The sequence below is a fragment of the Rissa tridactyla genome, chromosome 22 (genome assembly GCF_028500815.1).
Source record: "Rissa tridactyla isolate bRisTri1 chromosome 22, bRisTri1.patW.cur.20221130, whole genome shotgun sequence".
In the NCBI taxonomy this organism is placed as follows: domain Eukaryota; kingdom Metazoa; phylum Chordata; class Aves; order Charadriiformes; family Laridae; genus Rissa; species Rissa tridactyla.
The window spans coordinates 305,468-328,303 of record NC_071487.1 but is presented as its reverse complement, the minus strand read 5'-3'; the positions used below and the strand labels follow the sequence as shown (position 1 = coordinate 328,303).

Below are 22,836 nucleotides of genomic sequence, written 5' to 3'. Positions count from 1 at the left end.
GGGCCCGTCGTTGAGGAGAGGCGGCGGGGAAGGGTCCGGCGGCCCAGGAAGGGGGGGGCAGCGCCGAGCAGCGGGGGGCTCCGGCGCCGCGGTCCCGGGGGTGGAGCCGCAGGCCCCCGTGGGGAGAGAGGGAGGGAGGGAGGCGCCGGCCGCCCCCGTACCTGAGCCCGCCGTCGGTCCCCCTCAGCGGCGGCGGCGGCGGCCCCGGGCTGCCCGTCAGCGGAGCGCCGAGCGGCCCGGCGCGGGGGGCAGAGCGGAAGGGGGGCGGCGAGCAGAGCGCAGCACCCCGCGGCCAGCACCTGCCGCCCGCCTCTTCGCTCCGCTCGTTGGCTGCGGCCGACGCCGCCTTCGCAGCGATTGGGCGCAGCGCCCGTGAGCGGCGGCGGGCGCGCCCCATGGCGAAGGCGGTCACCAAACAACAAGGCGAGGGCGTGCGTTGATTGGTGGGTTGCTCTGGGTAACGGCCCGCCCACCAACAGGCGGGGCGGCCGGTCGCGCTCACGTCGCTCAGTCACTGCCCGCCAATAGCGCACGGCCGCTGGGAGACGGCGGCCCGCCCCCGGATGCTATTGGCTGAGAGAGGGGTAAGGCGGGCTCCCATAGGCGGCGCGGGGTGCCCGTCAAGGCCCCGCGGCCGTGCGCTCCGGCGAGGGCGCGGGGCGGTGAGTACGTGAGGAGCCGCACAGCAGCGCGCGGGGGTGGGGGGGGGGGCGCTGCGGACGCCCTGCGCCAATGGGGCGGGGAGGGACCGGCCGGGGGCGGCCCGACGGCGGCCCGGCAGGAGGGCGCCGGGCCCGCGGGGGGGCTGTCGTTAACCTTCCCCGGGTCCCCCAGCCCGCAGGCAGCGGCCCCGGGGCCGTAGCGTTGCAGGCTGAGGGGGTTCACCCTGAGGCGGACCCGCACAGGCCCGAGCAGCGGCCTGACAGGGCGGCCGCAGCCCCTCTGCTCCTGAGGAGAACCTGGAGCGGTGGCGGGGGCAGAAGGGCGTTAAAGACGGCACGTGTCACGTCACAGACGGTGGCAGGGTCTCCCCCGGCCTTACCTGGCACCTCGCCCCTGCAGGGAGGGGCAGCTGCCCAGGGACCCGAGGAACCACAGCACCTGATGAGGGAAATGAACGTGGAAATAAAAGATCAGGTGTGCAGCTGGAAGGTGCTTATGCTCTCACAATATTCAGGTAGTAGTTTGAGGCTCCTTGTGGACTCCAGTACCTGGAGCTTTAAAAAAAAATAAATAAGTTAACCATTCGCTACTGACAGTGCGCCAACTGTCTCTCTCCACACCAGGTCATGCTCTCAAAGCGGGGGGATTTCCCTCCACCAAGTTCCCGTTCCCCCACGGAAGATAGAGCAGCACCATGCTGTTATGGGAGCCTGGTTTGGGACAAGGGATGGGGGCCCTTCTCCTGCCAGCAGCCCCCACCCAGCCCTGCAGATCCCCCTTCTGGGGGCTGCGGCGAGTACCTGTGCCCTGAGCTCAGCCATCGGCAGCACCACCACAGGTAGCTCTTTCCAAAGTGGCTACAATTACAGGAGCATGGAAGCCTGCCAGGATGAAGAACTATCAGGGCATTTTTTTAATTTGTGCTCAATTAAACCCCACAGACCATAGATTGCGTACACTTGCTGGGAAGCAAGGTAGGAATTCCCAAAATAGAAGAAAGATCCAAGATCCTTGTGTTGGGTTTTTTGCAGTGTTGTCATTCTTGCTTCCCAATTCGTTATCCATAACACATTTATTTTACCACATCGCATATTGGATATTTACTCCAGAACTTCACACTGTACACATTTCCCATACACAAGTATGGATGGGAAATGAAGCACCATCCTAAAAATCTGAGAATCATCAGAACATTACACTGAAACCTATGTAGGAAAACAAAGTTTGTTTTCCAAATAACAACAAAACCAGTAATACTAAGGAACTCATTCCAATAGGTTCTTTCAATTTAAATACACACAATTCCTCCAATTTCATCCACTCAACCCAAATTCTTCTCATCACAATATAGATTAAAACTTAGATGGGCAAATTCACTGAAATTGAACATGTTTAATGTTAACACTAACCTTAACATAAAGAGGGCAGATTAAGCAGCAGTTGCACAGTTTCACAGCTTTTGCTTTCAGCATCTTAAATGATTGCGTTTTCTTCATTTATTTCATTTGCATTTGTTTATGAAAACCTCAGTGTTTTAAGTTATTCCTCTGGTTTGATACCGAGATCCTCGCACTACTTGCTACAAACACCTCCAATACGATGCATGACGTGGCAAGTGGTAACAATTTGGGTCTTGTTCATTAAATGCGCAGGCAATTCCAATTACCAGTTGATAACGTGGATTTCACTACTGTGGAAGTCTAACATAAGTTATGCCCCAGAAGAGAGATTCTGGGAGTCTGTTTTTTTAGTTGAACATAACATAAGCCTTTCCCTAGGGCCTAGAAGCAGATACTTTGAAGACCAGAATATCAAATTAGTATTTTCCCCGTTTTCTTCATAGTGAAAAATCATAATGGAAATAATAGGCATTAGAAAATAAAAGGCTTAGCATAATGGAACATAAATACAAATTTATGCACAAACAAGTAGGTCTGGAAACCTGCTTCAGATAAAAAGAATTAAAGGAAAACAGTCAACATTTTCATCTGAAAAGATATTTATTTTGAGAACTTCAACTTGCACATTGTACAAAAAAATTGACAAATTCAGCAAAAAACCCTATAAAACGCATTTTTTTTCCCTAACATATTAACATTATAATTTTAAAAGGGTTAAGAAAACCAAAAATAGGCACATTTGTTCCAGTCTGTCTGCAGTAAAGTGTGATTAAAAACATCCCTGTCTTGTTGAGGTATTAAACTGCAAACTTTGGTAATGGTAGAAAAAGACAACCCATTCACAAAAGCACGCCTTCTCGGTGTCATGGACAATAAACACAATATTTCATTAAAAAAAAGTCAGAATTGGTTATTCTCCATTTCAGATAGAAATGCAATGAAACAAAGGAAAAAGAGAGTCGTGTTACCGTAATACACCTAGCATTAGGAGGAAACCTGAAAATTTGCAAATCCGTGCTAATCGTATACAACTACAGTGTTATATTTTACCCAAAAAATAAAATCCGGTTGGCAAGTTTAAACAATTCAGTGCTTATGAAAAAAATATATATATGGTGATTCAGAGCCCAGTCTTTCAGAAAAGGACAAAAGGCACTTAAGAATGGCTTTAGTATATTCCACAATGGCATTTCTGGATAGAAGACAGCACCTGGCTGAACAAGTAGTTCCCTAATAAGAAAGAAGTCCAGCTGAGGTAGTACTTCATATTGCTCCAGCCACTTGGCTATACACAAGCAGCTTTTTTTTTTTTCCCCAATATACAAAATGAGCAGGAAATGGCTTTTGATGGGTTTGTCAGATGTATAAAAACCAGTTCTTTAAAAAAAAAAAAAAAAGCAAATACCCACTTGTGGTAAAAAGATCATAAGCCAGGAACCATCTTGTACAAACTGAGTGTCAAAATGCTGCCAAGGCGATGCACAGGTTTACCTTTATGGCCAAATCCCCAAACACTGAAGATTGTTCTAGCAACTAAGCCATTTTTTGGAATAGGAAGAAACAAAAAAGAAAAGAAGGGGCACTCCGAGAACTTTCATAATCATTAGCAGCCTTACCGGAAGCACTTTGTAAATCCATAAAAAAAAAAAGAAATTTTGTGCTGATGAATGGCAGTTTTGAGGGGGGGGCAGCAAAAATGCAATGCAAAATTCAACGTTTAGAACAGAAACAAAACCCACGAACATACAAAAGGATATTCCTTGAAGTTTATAGTTTTTTTAAAAACAAGGAAGACATTAAACTTTTTTAGGGGTCTGGGAAAACACAGACTACTGTTTGTTGGTTTTTTTTTTTAAATTAAGCCCATTGAAAACTCATTAATAAGTTTGAATAAAAGAAAATTAGAAGTGCTTTACAGAATCACCGTCCATTGCCGTATCCAGGAAAGAGCTGAGTTAGAACGGTCTGCAGTGTCTCATTCACTTGCATGGTATAATTTTTGCCAAGATCGTAGCGGCAGGCTGGACAACTGTACACATCCGCTTTGAAGGATCTATCCAAACAATCCTGGTGAAGAACAAGAGAAATAATTGGTCAAGAAAGAGAGCTGTGCCGGTTAGCTTATTCTACAAAGCCCACAATGGAAAAAATAAGATTCCTTTTATCTCGTAGGTCAGCCAGGTAGTGACCAGAGCTGAGAAAAGCCGAGAGCAAGGCAAGGCTGGCAGCTGGAGAGAAAACTTCCTTTGTTACATGCAATAGCACCTGCACTTCAACAGAGCACGTTAGTCGTGGACACAGTATTTCAGTATACGGTAGTCTTTCATTCAATTAAATTTCTAAAGATCAAGAATTCCCCTGCAGCTGTTGAAGACTGTTGGAGCTTCTGCAAAAACACTTCACATCACTCATCAAAAACCAAAACCCCCTACCCTCTGTAACCCTGTCGAACCCATCAGTGTCACCTAGAGCCATTACTGAGCCAGCAGAGAAGCTCCATCATCTTTTAAAGGAATCGGATAGTAGTAATGCAACAGTGGGATTTTCTTTAAGGCACACACCTCTATACCAAAGAGCTTTCATCAAATCAGGGGACGTGGTTTAGCGGTGGGTTTGGCAGTGTTGGGTTGATGGTTGGACTCGATCTTAGAAGTCCTTTCCAACCTAGACAGTTCTGTGATTCTGTAAAGTGCTAAAAGACTAACTACTGGCAAAACCCCCCAGACCTACATACACCCCACCACCTCTCCCCACTGAACGAGTCAGCTCAAGGCGTGTTGGCTCCACAGACCTCGACAGAAGAGCTGTTTCGATTGCTCACCTTGCACACGTTGTGTTGGCACACGGTTGTGACTGGCCGAAACACAACCTCCTGACAGCAGATACACAAGAAGGCCTCTTCGACTTTATTTAGAAATTTCTGTGAAGACAACACACGAATCAACTGATTGCTACCGCTCTCCGAAAGATACAGCCAAAAAAGAAAAAAGCCGCCCCACATTAAATGCAAGGGATTACTTTAGACATAGAAAATTTTTCTACAAGGATAAAAATAGTCACATTAAGAAGTTCTTATCCTACTTACTGACCTCAAATATAATACTTTAAATCTATGCTAGGGATGTCTACACTGAAAAAGAATTCTATAGGTCTGAGGCTGTTTCTTTATGCAGGCAAAAGATCTGTGTCTGGGGATAGTACACTAATTAATGGTCACTTTATTTCTGTAAAGAAAAGCATGACATACCGGTCCGTCTTTGAGAGCTTCTAGTACCTCATTCCACAGTTTTTCATTGGATTCATCACTTTTTATAAGAGATTTTTGCTGAGATGTCAGCTTGTATGGCTCAACTTTAGTTTTCTTTGGAGTCCCTGTAGGAGAGGTAATGAGCTTTTCCTCCCCACCTGAAAGAAAACACAACAACTTCTTAAACAAATAAACGAAAAGCAACCAGAAAAGAGTAACTAGATAAAACGCACAAAAACCTACAAGGCTTTCTATATGCACTTGCCTACTCCACAAACCTGCTGATTTCCTTTTCCTCTTTCCTTTCCCCGGGGTATCAAACTCATCATCTCCATTATTTTCTTTTTCCTTATCTTTGTTTGCAACAGCTTCCAAATACCCTTCAGGATACTACAGGAAAACACAAAACAAAAAGCATCCAATGCAAACACGCCCATTCGTAGACTTACAGACTATTACAGGTCGGAAGAATGACCTCTGGAGAGCTGCTCTGGGGCTCTCTAGTTTCAGCAATAGATTCCTGCTCTTGCAAAGCTTTTATTCAGACTGTTAGTCTGAATCTTTCTAGTCTGTACTAGAAAGTAAGTTTTTTCCATTTAGCCTCCTGATGTAAAAAGAAAGCAAACCACCCACAAGACTGAAAGCACTCGTGCCCCACTCAGCGTAAGGGGGCCCATCTCAATTCTTACACAACAATCAATAAGAACGTATAATAGAAGAATTCCTGCTGTCCGTCAGGTTCATTGTCCAAGGGAACCCTGATGATGTTCTAAAAAAGTACCTGCATTGTTAGGCCGAGCTTTTTCATCCTGTCCTTTCCTTCTTTGGTCCAAGGAGCAGGTTCTTCATCATCCCTCCTAAGTAAGTAACGCCACACTAGAAATCCAGATTTCCCCGTCTCGGGCCAGTATTTCACAACCTAAAAAAAGTCAGATGCAAGTCCATCATACACTGTAAAAACCCATTGGCCATAACCCAATTCTCCTAATTCAGCAGGGGAATTCAAATCCTTCTTACCTTATATATTCCATCATATCTGTTCCCTTCTACAGGAGCGTATTTGCTATGTTTGCCTCCTTTTACATTCCTCACTACTCGGACTGGTTTTCCGGCTCTCCAGTCCTTGGCTTCAGCTCCATTTTTGTCGTTGATGGGGGCACTGCAGTTCAGAGCCAAAGCTCTGCAAGAGAAAGTCCAGTCGACTTAGTGAATTTACCAGGCAGAGCCCTTCAGAATCAGAGGGAGGACGGAGCAAAGCAAAGCTTGCATGGTAGACCAGCTACTAGGAACTAATAAGTTTAAACTGTGCCATTCTACTCAGAAGAATACATTGAGACAGTTGAGTACAATACTAGGAGTAGCAGCATATTGGCATTGTGCTGAACCACAGCAACGGCTACCAAAAACCTGCAAGCTGCTGCCTCTTTGCAGGTACAGGAGCCCCTTCTGAATCTCTTCCGAGGAAAAAGGATGTAACCAGGCTTTTTATTAGTTTATCTTAACTAGTGACACTATCAAGTATCTTGTATAACACCAAGAACTCTGGGAGATGGTAATTAAGCTTCCTGACTGGAAGCCACATTTTAAATACATTGATTATTCATTACATCACCCTAATTTAATTGAACTGACCACCTCCTCCACGCAAATCCACACTTATTTTTAAGAGTAACAGTTCAGAATTACAAGTGATCTGGTCTCACAAGGTGACCAGTGGCTGCACAGGTCTTCAGGAGAGAGTATGAAAACATCTACACTAATTTATAACTCTGTTCCTTAAATCTTAGTCAATATTAAACACGAGACTAATACCATTTACAATTCTGTTTCGTTAATTCATTCACTGTAAGAAGCATTTCCATTGTGCAACTGATCTGCAGCCTACAACACAGTTGAAACCTAATTTTGACAGTTTTCCCACTTCACCAGTTTCTTTTGGAAACAGGACAAACAATTTTTCAGGTTGACAAGTGCCAACTACTAAAGTTAGGAACAGAGCGCGAACATTGCTGACCTGTTCATATTGGTGAGTTTTTGATCACAAGACTGTTCTGCTGTGCGTTTGTTTCCAGAAAGATCACGACCTCCGCTCCCTGTATATGTGAAGGAATTTCCATGATCCTGAAACGTATATGGATGGTTTCGACACATTCATAAAAAAATTATTCAATAATTCAATAAAAGGAGAATAGTCTTCCAATTAAGTAGCCTTAATACGGAAAGAAGGAAAGATGCTTCCTCCATTTAAGCTCCCAGACTCAGTTAGTCTACGGTCCTCCCTTATATTGCCAAGAGAAGAGAGTCGGCGTGACAACTGTTGTCTTGTCACACACCTTAACAGAACCCCTGCCAAGAGAGCAGCACGCTGCTTGCACAGGGTCTGCCTGGGGGTGCAGGGGCACGTTCCAGAGAAGGGTAACGTCGCAGTGCAAGTACTGACGCACGAGGTGCATGACTCCGCAGTCAGAATTCAGACTTGGAATGGCTCCTGAGATTCATAGCTCTGTCCATGAGTCCTAACAGGCATTTGGGGTGAAGAGGAGCAGGCTGGTAACACGCCGGTGACCCACAAGCAGGATGAGCAGCGGAGCCTGGTACAGCCTAGTAAGGTTAGCTTTGGCCAGCAGAACATAAAGGTGCATCCAGAAGTAGGGCTCTGTCCCTAGTTTTGCCCTGAACACTCCCCTGGCACATGAAAATCTGGCAGCACGTACCGTGAGACTGTTCAAACCACGGATGCAATGCAGACCCTGGAAAGGCAGCTAAGGACTCTTGGATTAAAAGCTGACACATGGATATTAAACTTAATTCAGATGATCCCGTTTCTCAGGTTGGCACATATTACCAGACTCTGCCTAGTTTTCTTTTGCCTAATATTCCTTCGCCTAGTTTTCTTCTGAAGAACATAAGGATCCTCGAGACGGGTAAATGATACAGAGTGTAAAAAGTAATTACGGTCAGGTCTGTAACAAGGAGTTAGTTTTGTTCTCAGACATAAATAATCAAGATTCACTTACTATGTCATCTTCATAGCCTCCTGCCAGAACCAAGGAATAGGCGCCATCGTTACTTCTGCCATGGATACCTGCGACGTGGGGCCTGTGAACACCGGATTCGCTCACCTAGGGCAAAAATAAAGTTTGCTGGGCAACTGCTGTCAACAGGCTACGAACAATATGACTGCCCATTGGTCTTGGAACTAAATTAACTAATAGTACTATTTCAGATTTGGTTTGCATAGATTACAGCGCGAAACTGTGTTCTCACCACTGTCCTCCAAAAAGCCTCAGGCAGAGGAAAGAAAAAATACTTTAAAAAAAAATAAGCCACTGAATATTTCAGTAAATTGAATGCATGGATATTTTTTTCGTGATGTTAATTTAGAAATTTGGATCTTTCTCACTGAGATTGCTTATTAAAAGCTCCGGGAATTTTAGAGTGACGTAGATATTAAATGCTTGTATAAGGGGATAGGTTTTGAAAGGCTTGCAATAGCAGCCTGCATCTAACACTTGAAAACAAGATACGGATAGCGCAGGGCTTTTTCTTCCCCAACTTTCGTACAGGATGAGAAAACCTGTTTAATATATCTAGGTACCTGACAGAGACCCTTACCAGCAGAACAAGAAGGAGATACCACACACCTCCAGGACAAACTACTGGAAACAAACACATTGGTTTGGGGGTTTCGAATCACCGAGAAAAGGACTAAAGAAAAAAACCACTTGAAATGCCTGGACAATGCGGCATTAGTTATGGAACACTTGACCTAGACAAAGCCAGAATTCTTTCCTTTCTGCACTTACACGTCCAGTGACATACACTCCAAGATTAACTGTTTCAGGTGCCGTGGAAGAGCTGGATCATTCCCATTTTTCCCTAGAGGGGCTCAGGCCAGGATTCAGCTTCATACCTGAACTCGGAACTTCCACATGGTGCCGACCGGAATCCCAGGAATTGGTCCATAGTGGTTCGAGGGGACAATGGTACATTCCTTTGTGCGACCAACACATGCCATACCCTGTTTCATAGAGCAAGACCGATCAGCCAAGAATTACAAGGAAGTAACACAGACTATTCTTCAAAATAAAATAGCTTTTGAACTGACCTTGCCCCAGTCTCTCCGCGAGGATGAATTAGCAGATGCCATCTTTTGTTTCTTTTTACTTTCTTTTAATTTCTCTCCTGCTAAAACCACCTCACTTGCATCATTTCGACATTCAGGGCAATACCTAAAATCAATTAAAATTAACTAGTAGCAAAGCCTTAAACTAAAAGGGAATTTCCTCAAAACATATGGAGTTATATTGTTACGATTTCCCCGTGTGAAACTAAACAGGACATGAAACAACTCTCCATGCTGGAATTCGACCTGCATTAGCCAATGTCCTTACACAATCTTCTAACCCATTGCAGATGTGTCAGGAAAACAGCTGTATCATAAAAACATTGTATAAAATGATGAAGTAGGACACAAGGAATAAAACAGTATATTTCACTACTTATATGTATATAGATACATTTCCCTATCTATATCTCTCACCATATGTATTTCACATATAAAACAGTACATATCACCAGCCTAATATGGTGACGGGGCCTGTGGACTGCCTATAAGGAACCTACAAAAACCATTCCCCAAGTTAAGCCTCCTGTCACCAGGTTTGCAGTTGGTTTATAGGTGGCTGCACTTCTCTTTGAACAGGCATAGAGATCCCAAAACGAGGAAAAGAAGTTTGAAAGCCACTGGCTTAAAAACATAACTCTCACTAAACTGATGCTCAAGAAAAGCTATGAAGTCCTACCAAAAAAAAAAAACCCACCCTAAAAACCACAGAGACATCTCTTCACCTCGTACGGTCACAGTGTTGCCAGCTAAGGGCAGCATGAAGCCCTAGACCTCACTTAGCGCTCCTAATTAGGTGGTAATTGCGATTCCTCACACACATACTTAGAACTTACCAGTCCTCATCATCTGGAATACTGCTAAGGGGAGGGTTGAGGCAGTAGATGTGGAAAGCCATATCGCACTCGTCACACATCAGCTGTTTATCTGGATCTTGTTTACCCCCACAGATATGGCAAGCGCAGATTCTGCAGGTCTTGTTGGGGTTGTCCTTACAAGCTTTACACACAGGTCCATTTTGTCCTGTTAGCCAACGGAAACCACAGTCTACTTCAGACTCCAGAAAGTGCCAAGATAGGCTGGAAATGGTCAAAGGAGTCACAACTATAAACGTCTTGAACTCAGACCCTTGATCCTCACAAAGACAATTATCAGAATATCACAAGGTAAGAATGAGACACGCAAGAACTACGCAACAGACTCACGCTTTAATGGACCAGCACTAATTGGAGAAGCGGTGCCTGGTTCTTCAATTTTATAGATTTCATCCACTAATGTAATTCTGCAGTCATTCAAGGAATCACCGGCATCCCTATAAGGAGAAGTTCATAAAAGTCAAGATCAGACTTTGAAAGTATCCCACAGCGTGAATTCAGAGCTGTGCATATACGCCAGCAATGCAGACTGCTCTGGTATTAGTCCTGGATCACAAGAAACCTGCTACAGCATCACATCATCTAGGACAGTGGCATGACAGCGTCGCCACAAATCAAATCATTTTCATGCAATTAAAGCATACCCTCTCTTGACTCAATGAGAATCCAAGCACTTGTAGCATTCAGTTTATCATTAGTAACTGTTCTCCCTCTTTCAGACTAACACTTCTCATATTTTATAGTTAACAAGCCAGAATCGTTGTGGTGAGAGGAAAGAGGGGAATATTCTGGCAACCCTGTGAAGCTTACCTGAAACTTTCTAAAAAAAAAAAAAATATTTTCTTTTTCCTGAAGCTGAGAGTCCCTTAGATGTAGGTTCATTTTCTCCTTTAGGAGAGAACTGGATATAAAGCGAGGGTTCAGCCTACATTATCATATCTAGCACAAAATATTACACTGAAGTTTTTGCTAAACCATGACGGATAGTTAACAGCGTAGACATTTCTTTGCCTCTTAGCGTGTATGGGGCTTCACATCCTCCCAGCATTATATGAACCCACAGAGCAGCATGCCCTCTGGTTCCTTAAAGTCCAGTTCCTCCAGTGGAAGTTCATCAGAAGTGGGGTAGGAAGTCAATCGCCCAAGAAGCTCAGCCCAGCTTCTCTCCCCAGCACTGCCCTCGCATCATTTTTCTTGCATCAGTTTTTTCAGCAGAGTCACACAGACCTCATGAAAGCTTAAACAGAGTTGGGGAACTCAATTTATTCCATGTTATGAATTTGCTTACCCAAGTAATATCTTTGCATTTATCTCCTTGATCATTTTCGTCTCCCTTTTTTGCAGAATCTCCGCATCGTACCAAAAACCTCTCTCTTTTGGTTCATCGGGATTATAGTTGACCATCACCACCTGCCCTACCTCTAGCTGGTGCCACTTCAAAATAGTCCGTGCACGAGCCCGTACATCATTCGAACTCAATTCTACAACTCCATTCTCTGGATAACTTGAAGTAGAAGGGAGGCACAGAGGGACAGAGAAGAAAACGCAGATTCAACATCACAAGTTGTTGTAAGTGACAGATTTTATCCAGACAGGTCTATTAAAGAACTGATGCCACACAACGCACGAGAATAAAATCCCCTTCTCCCACACAGACAGAATCGGGCGGTCTAATTTTCCTACTATTGTATCCCATTTAAAACTTGGATAATGGCATTTCATATTTCTAAAAACCATCATTCCAGCCCACTGGAATTCCAGTTGGAATTCCAACTGTAAAACCAACTTACAGTTAATAGGGGTCAATAATGTAATTACCGAGTCGGCCCAGTTCTGTTTTACCTTGTGGATCTCAACAATAAAACTTCCCATCAACATCATGATCCAAATGATTTTATTAGCCAAGAAGGTAACAAAACTCACTCTTCGTATTTCACGTGGTATATTACATCTTCTTCAGGAATGGTTGTTGGCTGATCGGGGTCTGTGCAATTGTCAGCTGATTCATTTGTAGGTTTTTTTCTGGTTACATTTACAACCTGGGCTTCAAACCACGCTCCCATATTCATATCTCGAGCATCGACCAAGTCATTGATCTGCACAAAGCAAAGCATACAGCTCACTAAAATGGATTTTCAAATTTAGCATTAATTTCCAAGCCTACTTGAAGATTTAACCATCTGAAGAACTTCACCGTTATCAAGATATTTAACAGATTATTTAAAAATTAAGATTTCCTTTGCCTTCCTGATCCCATTGTGCACTCTACAGTCTTCTCAGGCTGAACCTCCAAGGCTAAAAATACATTCTACACTGACACGTGTACAAACATGGTTTAACGTGTCTTGTTAGTACAAACCGTTATTAGTTGGTCTACAACAGACCTTCAGGACTGTCTTGCTCATAGCCTGGCAAAGGCATGACTAGATCTGTAATAAAATCCATTGAAACAGACAAGTAAAACGATTCTGAACAGCTGGTTGAGATTTTCTTTTGTTCATTCAAAAAAGTTTCAGCTTTGACAAATGCAGTGACTCCAAGGAAAAATATTGGGAAATTTTTTTAAATCAAAACAGGCACTCTGAATGTTTGTTTTTTGGTTTGTTTTTTTTTAAATCAATTAATGTATTGTAGTTTTAGTCAAAAGGATAAAATGAAAAATAAAATATTTTGACCTACAACATGTTACATTCAATTGGTTTGTGGGTTGGTTGGTATTTTTTTTTGTTTGTTCTTGGAGGGCTTAAGGGAAAAAAAAAAAAAAAAAAAAAAAGAAAGCACCCACAGAATTGGGACATGAAAGATTTTCAGAAAGTCTCAACTACAGAGAAACAACTCCCCTCCCAAAGTGCAGCTTTAAGCAATGTTAGTTTTTTAATGACTCACCTTATAGAGGCCAAATCCCGGGTCAGTCCAGTCGGGCTGCGCCGCTGTGCTGGGCTGTCCCTCCAGCTCCATGGCACCTTCTCCATTGTGGGAGCTTTTGTCGGATTCACTTTGGCCAGAGCCACAGCCAGAGTCTGTGTCGGAGAGTTCAGAATCCTTTTCCTTACTCACAGCAGGAAGCACCGCTGGGCTTTGTCTCACCAAGAGTTGAACAATATCGTTCAGTCCGACGCTGTAATCAAAAAGGGAGTGACCATCTTCCATCTACAGGGAAAGCACCAAAATAATCTGGTCATTTCATTCCACAGAGGTTCACCAACGCAAAACCACCCATCAGGCTGTAACTGTCTCTATGCACCAGGAAAGACCACGTTGCTTGAAAACCATTAACAATCAAGGAACTTGGCAGCTCTTCAGCATCACAGTTACTTATAGATTGTTATTCTTACTATTTAAAATGTTCTTTTTTCAACAAACTCTACAAGCTAGAAAACCAAGGCTTCCAGGCTGCGGTAGACTTGCTACCCAGAATAAGTCACAGAGTTCCAGATTTGAAAAGGTTTGCAGCACATTCCCTAAAAGTATCGATTCTGGGAAGGAGGACTTCAAGAACTAAAGATCCCCTAAATTCCTATCAGGTTTTAAAGATAATCCCACTTTACCTACAAACTCTCTTCTTCCTTAATTCAGACACATCCCGTAACACGAACATCAATGCAGACGGGTCTTTGTATTGTAATTACGCATCTTCCAGATTATTGTTACAACATCGCTCTGTCAAACGTGGCATTAAGTAGAAGCCAAAGAGTTAATCACCTACTTTTCTCTGGGCAAGCCCACAATTTTTCCATTGCAAGTAAAATCAAAAAAAGATTCAATTCAACTTGAAACTACCCAATCACTTTTTAGCCTAGCCAGGCGTGCCCTATTTTCACACCCTCTCTAATTTTAAGAGTTTATTCTGCAAGTCTGGCACGGCATGTAGTCAAATCAAGATCCTACCCCTGCAAAAAGTCAAGAGAACTAGAGAGGACCAAATAGGTGTCTCGGCATCTTTCAAGAACTCCAAGGAGCACAAGCATTTTAGAGTTAAAATGTAATACTCAAGCCCACAGCGCAGTCAGAAGTTTAGACAAGCTTCACCACATATTTAAGGTCTGACTAAGAAATTATACAGGAAATGATCGTCCCCTTCCAGCCCAAACCACCAGAAAAAGCAATCCCCAGAGCTTTGTTCTCTATCGGGGGAAACAGAGCAAAACCACAAAAATTTACACTTCACAGGAATCACTATGATAATTCAATTCTGATTTATGGCATAAAATGGCTATGGAACAATCCCTGGAAATCTGACTGTACAGGAAGTGATCTGGACTTTTTCTGCTTTAGAGATGAAAACTCATCGAGATGCACAAGAACAAATGAGAGATCAATCGTTTCTTCTTAACAAAAGGACAACATCATAAACATGGCACCACTATCAGCAGCGTTATCACCACGGAGCACGGGCGACACAGGTGCGAGCAGGAATGGAAAAGCAGAGAACACACACAGGACACAAAACCACGGGAGCTCAAAGGGCTCTGAAAGAGGTGCCAGTTCTGCATATATGCCTCCAACAAAGGAGGCAGGTTTTTTAATTAAAAACTTTTTTAATTAACGACTATTTTCCATACATCATTTTAAAATTTTACCTGATACGAATTTGAACGTTTCTGATAAGTCAAAGAGCCAGACAAAGCGCAGCACGGGAACGGTGACTAAGGGAGGTCAGAGCACACTGGGTAAATGTTTCTGTCTAAAACCACACCTGAACCAACAACTACTGGAACTACAGAAAGAGGAATTCTCTTTGCAAGGCAAGTGCATCCCTATTGAAAAGAGTTACCCTTATGAAAATCTGTTTAACCTTAGTTATCTGCACAGGCTTCAGTGTAAGACGGGCTGACAGCTGGTATGTGCCCTAGACTAATCTTCCCTTATCACTTTTATCTACAACCACAAAAGGGCAATTACTGCACCCGAATCTTCCCTAACGCAAGAGGAAGGAGGCGATACCAGCCCTCCAGAGATGCTCCGGATCCCTACGAGCCTCTTTTTTTTACTACCACTGGTATCCGAGCTCCTTAGATTAGAGCTAGCAGAGGTGTATGTCCATATCCCGCAGTCACACCTGCAAATTATAACCTACAGCTGCTCTAATCAACCCAAAACGGAGGGGAAAAAAGCAACAAGAAGTTGTTTGACTCCACCCACCTCACAGTGTTTCAATTGCAGACTGAAGTACCCCGCTATTTCTGAAATTAATTTCTTTGAACAACCAACCACCGGTTCAGAAATTTCTTTAGGGCAAAGGTTTAGAGTGCGGTACCATGCAGGATACGGAAAAAGTATTTGAAAACCGTTTCAGTTGTCTTTAATAGTAATTTAGATACATTATTAACACATGTGGAAGGAAACAGTTGTCGTGCAACCGCGATAGTAAACATACTGTCGAGGATATAACACACTTCTGAGCCACTCGAGATTTCACAGCGAGTTCTGAACCTGATATTTTGATATAACAGCAGAATAACTTAAAAGTCACGAGCTCCTATCACAAATTCCAAAGACAAATGGGAAACAAGATCTCTAAGGCTTTCAGAGCACTAAGACTTGCAAAGTTCAAAAACTTTTAATCCCACAAACCCGCCGTATTTTCAGAGACTTCGCAAAGGCGGTGTCAAGACAGAAAAGCAACGCACTAGATGAGAAACAAGAAGGAAAAATAAAATTAAGTTTAAAAAAAAACCCAGCCCACTGCCTTACTGACTATTCTCCTCGCAGACCCACCGCTCGGGCGGCGCGGAAGGGAGCCCGGGAGTCACTAGATGGCAGCAAAACATCCCATTTTTAGGCAATTAAAGGCAAAAATAAATTAAGATATCCCTCCTCAGCTAGCGGGGGACAGGGTTTGGGGCGGGCGGGGGCGGCCGCAGCCGCTTCCGCGGCTGCGGACCCCCCGCCCGCCCCCGCTCACCCTGTTGCTGGGGGGTTGTGGCTGTCAAACCTCCCCCCGCCGCCCCGGTACCTGCTTGCCGCGGTAGAAGAGCCGTTGCCGGTGAGGCTCGATACCGAAAACCTCGTGTATCCGTAGCCGCAGCCCTTCCACCTTGGTGAGTTTGGAGAGCGAATCCACGCGGTGGGTCTCCTTCCCGTCCATGGTGCGTACCTGGATCCACATGGCGCCGGTTTCCTGTTGGCACCGGGTAAAAGAGAACGGACCGGTGTTAAACCGCCGCGTCCGGTACCGTATCAATGAGACCGCTCAACCTACCGCGCCGGCCCGGCCCGCCAGCCAGCCGGCCGGTCCCGCCCGCCCTCTACCATTGGTCGACAATCCGGCCGGTTCCGGCACCGATTGGTTACTGGGAAGGGTTTAGCCCCGCCCCTCCCACGCCGCGCCTAACGGCTTTGGATGTGCTCCCCCCCCGCCGCCTCGCGCGCCAACTGTATCTCGCGCCACAATTGAAACGCTCCCCCCCGCGGGCCCAGGTCTCGCGAGATCATGCAAATGAGGGCGGGGGGTAACGGGCGGTCTTAAAGGGCCCGTAACCACCGGGAGCTCCCCGCGGGGGACGGGGTGGGCACAGGGACAGCCCCCGCCGGGGCCGCAGCCCCACAACTCACCCCGGTGGGGGATCGCTTTCGTCCCAACCCCGGAAAAACCGGGGGGTCTCACCGGCCCCCGCCGCCCCCGGCCCCGTCCGCACCAGCCCCGAAAGCCAAGCGGGGCGTCGCCAGTCCGCGCCCCGCCACCGCCGGTCACCGCCACCGCCCCTCCCGGTCACACCCGCCGTTCCCGTTTCGGGGGCCGGGGGGGGTCGGTCCCGCTGCCGCAGTCCCCGAGCGACGCGTCCCGCTCACCCCCCGGGGAGACCAGCCCCGGCGCAGGGGTGGCGGGGAGCAGCGGCCCCGCGCACCGGGCCCCGGCAGCTGTCACCGGGCCGCCCCCAGCGCGGACCCAGGGGGGAACACCCCCCCCGCCATCCTCCCCCTCCCGGTGCCGGCGGCCGCTCCCCGCCCCGCGGCAGGATGGGGCCGGGGGGGCGGCCCGGCGGGACTCACCGGCGTGGCGGTGCTGGAGGCCGGTGCCGCGCTGCGCCCCGCGGCCGCCGCCCGCGCTCTCCCCGGGCTTTGGAGTTTGGCGCGGAAAAGCCCCGTGCGCGGCGGGCGCCCGCCCATTGGCCGCCGCTGGCGGGAACCAGCGGGCGGGGCGGGGCCGCCACCGCCTCCCGGGACCGGGGATGGAACGGGGGGGGACGCGGACGGGACCCGCCGGAACCGGCGATCCCCGGGGGCGGCACCGGGGATCCCCGGCCTGGCGCCCCCCGCTCCGCCGCCGGGAAAGCCCCTGGCCCTCCAGGGCCGCCAGCCACGGTGCCGGTTATTGTTCTTAAAAACCGGGCCACCGAGAGCCCGGCCAGCAGCTGTCGGGAGGGGAGACCCCAGTGACTCCCCCTCCCAAGGCACCCCCTCACCCGAGGGGTCCCGGGAGCTCCAGGGTGCTCTGGGCCCTGCTGGGATGTGAATAATCCGAATAATCGGAATAATCCGCAAAAGGCCTCTAACTCCCCAGGCCGTTAGCTCCCGGTGGCTCCTGGGGTTTGTGTAGGGCCCCACTCCTGAAAACGTGGCCTGGGTGACATGGCAGGGCCACGCGCGTCTGCAAGAGCTGACAAAAGGTCTGGTCCGGAAGGATGTTTTTTCCCCCAAACTACTAACACTACGAGGAAATAAAAAACGATAAAGTTTGCTTAAGATGCCCATCGGATGGAGTAAACTGTAAGCAGGGGATTACCAAGAGCTTTTGGAGAAGAATCGGCCTCAAAAGACGGACAAAAGCCTGAAAATCAGCGGTTGGGGGGGAGAGACCCCGGGAAGGCAGGAATGGCGGCGGGTCGGGCGCTGCCGGAATAGCTCCAGCGACACTGCAGCGTGCCGAGGCCCCGCGGAGCCGCTCTCCTGCCTCTGCGGACAAAGAGAGCACGAGGCGTGCCGAAGATACATGCAAACCAGCGATTCCCATGTTATACCCCCTGCGCCCACAGAGCCAACCTCTCACGTTAAAAAATACAAAGTCAGAGGGATATAGCACCCCCCCGATCCACCCAATGTGCACACTGCTGTACAGAACAGCACGTAAAACCCTCCTAAAGCCGCCTACGCCTCTGCCTTACTCCCCTCCTCCGGTAGGATCCGTCGGGATCCCACAGTTAAGCCACCAGCCGCAGGTTGAAAGTCGCTGGCCCAGATTAGGTTAGTACCAAAGGTTAGACATGTGTCAACGCACAAAAGCCTTGCATCTGACCTGCGACCTGCAGCAGTCAGGCTCCATTTCCTCTCAGATCTGAGGGCTTTGCTTTGCCAGAAAGTTATTTTTTCCCTCTGTAGATGCACCAGAGTTTTAACCTTGACCTACCACAGCAGCAAGCCCTTCCCACAGCCCAAGAGGTTGTTGGTTAAAAGAGTTAAAACTTAAAGAGTTTTACCAGGCATCACTGACCTGGCAGGGAGCAGGGGAAAGGCTGAGCGCTGGAAAAAGCGTTTTAACCTGTGTAAGGACAGGTCACGCGTCTAAAGCATCCCGGGTTTGGATCTCTGAGCCTGAAGTTCAAATTAGCATTGCTTAACAGTGGATCCATATTCTGTCATCCACATAAGTCCCATCTCCGGAGGAGCGGAGAACCCACGTCCCTCATGACTTCCAGATGCCAGACAGTTTACAACAGTCTTTCACCACCCTCTTTCAGACATTTTTTCAGCGTTGCTTCTCTATTGAAGTGCCATAAGAAGCTCAAAAAAGCCACTTTGAGACACAGACCTGTCCCTTCTTTCCTTGAGTACTCTGTGTCCCATTACCCCATGTACAAGGATTGTATATTTGATCGGTTGGCTATTCACGTCACACGCACTCGGATTCTAAATATGTTTCTGATAGCATCTTATTGCCTGCATTTCACCCTACCATATACCCTATTAGGGTCCCGTCTCACCCCCACTTAAGAGCTAGATATACTTGTATCCTGGTGTGTAATACACACACGTCCTTTTGCCCTCGGCACTCCCCATCCCAGCAGAGGGAACGCAGCCTTACTGTAAGACACCGACTCTTCAAGGAAAAGGTGCAGCCAGTTGCTGCGTATGACTGGTGGCACCCCTGGAACCATCAGAGTCAAGACAAGCAGCCCACTTTCGAGAGAAACTTTTACTCATTCAGTGAATCCGCATACTGCAAAAACTGTGCTGCGTCCTACACACTGTTCAGTTGGGTCTACAAATCACTTAAAATAAGGCTCAATTCTAGGTCATTCTAGTAGCAGAACGCTGGTTTCATTAGAGGTTAAATCATAACTGCTCTCCTTTTAAGGTCCTCTCTTCTATTAAAACAAGAACATTGACAGCGTAACTTACAGAGAACTTGTTGCCAGTGAGATAAAGCCCTGGGAGCATCAGGTTTCCATAGACTGTCAGAAAAAAGAACATGAATTGGTTTTATTGCAGTTATCTACAAGGCTGGTGGGGTTTAGTTTCCTCCCTTTCAGATTGTTTGAGGCATTTCTTTTCTTTGGAGTTACAATTCTGATTGAAAACACTGTTCTGCCATCTGGTAGATACCCCATGCTGTGAGGAAACAATATCTCGGTTCTCCCGCCAGCGGGGATATCCAGTTCAGTTTATAAAGACTTAAACATTCTTGAATTCATTTGCAAAAAGATGCAGTTAGCAAGACAAAATTCTAACAGTCTCCCAGTCCGTGGAAATACTGTTCAAAGTCAAGTTTTGGCACAAAGTTTTAGGAGAAACAAAAGTCCAGGCATGCCCACAAGAACCGCCAGCTGATAAACATCATTAAAACAAGTCATGGACGAAGAAGAATTGATAGCCAGTCTTATTCATTCAAGGGGCCCAAATTTACCCTTGGGTAAGCAGCACGGTCTCCCCGTTACAGCCCTTCATAGTCCATCCCTTACAATGCCTTCACAGCACTTTCTGGGAAAAATGGCAGGGGGGGCTGGTCCCATAAAACCACAAGAAGCATCACAAGAGGTACAAAACCCCCAAATCTTTAAAAGGCTTGTGGCAATGGCAAGTTGCTTTGCTTGCAGGAGGCCAGCTGGGTTCAGGAATGGGCACCTTTAACTTCTTCAGCTAACCTCCCTGGCTCCCCTCCACACTCATCAGCTAAAGAGGCCACATTTGCTTTGCCCGAGGGACTTGCTGTGGCTCTGAAATGGTCCCAGATATAGAGAAGCTGTAGAGAGGCAGCTATACAAGCTATAGAGACTATCCCTTGTGAATCATGAAGGACACATGCAAGACCAGGTAAGGGAAATACATTATTCTACCTGACGTAGGTGGAAAAAATGCCAAGAACAGACCCTTTGCTACCCCAGGTAGCTATTCAATGGCTTGCCCATCACTAAAACTTGAATGTTCTTGTAAAAAATCATTGTCTGATGTGCAAATAACTTAATTCTCTCTTCCACCTTTTCTAAGAAAAATAGTTTGGGTTTTGTGGTGCTTGGAAATCAATGCTCAGATGTGGAAACCAGCGCAGGAAAACATGGGTCCCAAAGCAAAACTATCTGAGCTGGGGACACAAGCGTTCTCATGTTCTCACTCAGAGCCTTCATTTTATACTACTCAACATCCACAAACTTCCATCACTTTGCTGAGCCTTCTTCCTCTTAGTGTTCAAGTGACACCTTAGCTAAATTCTGCCATCTCTGTCCTGGGGTTTGCACTATGTTTCTTTTCTAGCACATGATGCATTGTACGGCTTAACCCCTGAGCTGCAAGAAGGGCTCTGAGACTCCCTGAAGCAGGACGATTCAACGCAGTAAGAGACTTTTCCCTACGCTAAGCAGCAGGGCCCACACGTAACGTCCAGCAGGCTCAGCGGGTGTGTTCACGTTTCCACGTGCAGTGGGTTGATGCAGAGTCACACTGCATCCAGCAACAGGAACTCACCAGGTTTCGTTTTCCACTCCCTCCATGCAAAGGTTCTTTGGTGATGGAAGCTGAACAAGGAGCAGTTTCTGTTGCTTCAGCAGAGAGGCTCTGTGATTCTTCAGATTTCCCTAGGGAAAAATATATTTGCCCTTGGTGAAACCACTGTCTGCATTATAGATATCAACAACAGGTTAAGCAAAGACATTTAAAACACGTTATTTATTTTGCACTCAGTTGTCCTAAATGAGACCTTCACCACTTCTTGGAAGACCAAAATGAAAGAGATGATGCTGGAGCCCAGGACAAATGCTGCCCTCCTTAACATTTCTACAATTTCCAAAATAATTGGGGTCAAGCTAGCCAAACCCTAAGACTGGGGAGTAATGTAAAGAGAGCCTGTGTTTCTGATTACTGGAGAAGCAAGAGTAAGGGCCTCAGCAATGCCCTGAGATAGAGAGGAGACACTTAGCAGGCTCAGATGACATCCACCCCCTCATCTATCAAAACCAACCAGTATTATGTTAACTCATGCCACCTCTACCTAAAGGTACGAGGCAAGAGTGCAGCAGCGGAGGGAGGAGCAAACGGGTGTGTAGGAAAACAGCCTGTGGTCTGAAAACCAGCAGAAAGGTGAACTGGAAGAGTGGGAGAGCAGCCAAGAACCCGTCAGGTTGTTCCCTGCAGTGAAGGCAAAGCTGTCTAGGGCTCAGAGCAGGAACCCGCCTGAGCTGCCGCCGCCTGCCCTTATGCTAGGGTAGGTGCTGCTGGGAGGAAAGCAGGGGCTCGACACCCTCAGGTGAGATGGGCAGCCAGGCAACAGGAGACAAAGTCCTGTTTCTGCTGATGCAGGGTGAGGGCAGCAGAGAGCTGCAGCATGCCCTGAACCAGGAAAGTGCTTTGAAGACTTGGAGAGACCAGGGAGGTTTGCTGGGAGGCAAGAGCTGGGCTGAAACTCTTGATATCTCACTGGAGAATTGTTTTCAGGAGGCCATAGCACTCTGAAGGCCCTTGTCCTTAGGAGACTGTAATGCAAAGTCTGGTGAAAGAGACTAACAGATGGGTAGCATAGGACAGGATCTTCTGCCACGGCCCTGCCTCCATCACTCTGCTCTGGATCCAGACACCCAGTGCTGCAGGACCAGCTCAAGGACATCCAACATTCCTTCAGACTGTGGCCTTGGACCAGGCTGCTGTGAGGAGCACCAACAACTGCTGCAGCTGACAGGAACCTGGAGCATGAGGGGGAAAGAGTGCTTTGAGTTGATGTGACCTGCTAAAACTATTTCTGCCACTGCTACCCAAGGACCACTCACTCCCAGCAAGGGGAAATGGTGGAGGAGAGGAAGACAGGAATATGAGAAAGCACCTCCAGGAAGTGGAAACAGATGGGCCTGTCAGCAAACATCCTGGGGACCTTGCACATCAATGAATGGCAAAGACCACAGCCGACTTGTCCCCTCAGTGGGCTCCAGACAACACCATGCTGCAGCTCCTAAAAGAGGAACACCTGAGTTCAACAGTACAGAGCTTCTCAAGCAGTTTGCTGGAAGCCCAAGGGCTTTGCTCAACTTAAGTCAGGAACAGAAATCAAAGCAACGCATGCCTCACCCTTGAATCATCTTTTCTCGTGCCTGTGTCTGCCCC

The 22,836-nt window shown here is 46.9% G+C and overlaps 2 protein-coding genes across 8 annotated transcripts in view; both read right to left on the bottom strand.

The window, feature by feature from the left end:
- KDM4B (lysine demethylase 4B) overlaps window positions 1–343 on the bottom strand; it is a 93,289-nt gene extending 92,946 nt beyond the window's left edge. For 2 of the 4 annotated variants that reach the window (XM_054181706.1, XM_054181708.1), the window contains exon 1: window positions 162–341. The gene's annotated coding sequence lies outside the window, so the exon portion shown is untranslated. Of the gene's footprint in view, window positions 1–161 lie in introns of all 4 variants that reach the window. The other 2 variants (XM_054181707.1, XM_054181709.1) reach the window with 2 other exon arrangements.
- A 2,328-nt stretch (window positions 344–2,671) lies between these two features.
- The window catches only part of UHRF1 (ubiquitin like with PHD and ring finger domains 1), a 33,899-nt gene continuing 13,734 nt past the window's right edge, over window positions 2,672–22,836 (bottom strand). For 2 of the 4 annotated variants that reach the window (XM_054181853.1, XM_054181854.1), the window contains 17 exons: window positions 21,211–21,320; window positions 16,268–16,432; window positions 13,198–13,461; window positions 12,235–12,407; window positions 11,600–11,815; window positions 10,642–10,748; window positions 10,273–10,459; window positions 9,419–9,542; window positions 9,224–9,331; window positions 8,328–8,432; window positions 7,325–7,431; window positions 6,328–6,490; window positions 6,092–6,229; window positions 5,589–5,700; window positions 5,311–5,468; window positions 4,885–4,983; window positions 2,672–4,130 (listed from right to left, as the gene is read on the bottom strand). In XM_054181853.1, coding sequence (XP_054037828.1) covers window positions 3,984–4,130; window positions 4,885–4,983; window positions 5,311–5,468; window positions 5,589–5,700; window positions 6,092–6,229; window positions 6,328–6,490; window positions 7,325–7,431; window positions 8,328–8,432; window positions 9,224–9,331; window positions 9,419–9,542; window positions 10,273–10,459; window positions 10,642–10,748; window positions 11,600–11,815; window positions 12,235–12,407; window positions 13,198–13,461; window positions 16,268–16,420 — 2,361 coding nt within the window. In that variant the 5' untranslated portion in view covers window positions 16,421–16,432; window positions 21,211–21,320 and the 3' untranslated portion in view covers window positions 2,672–3,983. Of the gene's footprint in view, window positions 4,131–4,884; window positions 4,984–5,310; window positions 5,469–5,588; window positions 5,701–6,091; window positions 6,230–6,327; window positions 6,491–7,324; window positions 7,432–8,327; window positions 8,433–9,223; window positions 9,332–9,418; window positions 9,543–10,272; window positions 10,460–10,641; window positions 10,749–11,599; window positions 11,816–12,234; window positions 12,408–13,197; window positions 13,462–16,267; window positions 16,433–17,304; window positions 17,414–19,650; window positions 19,704–21,210; window positions 21,321–22,836 lie in introns of those variants that run through there. The other 2 variants (XM_054181852.1, XM_054181855.1) reach the window with 2 other exon arrangements.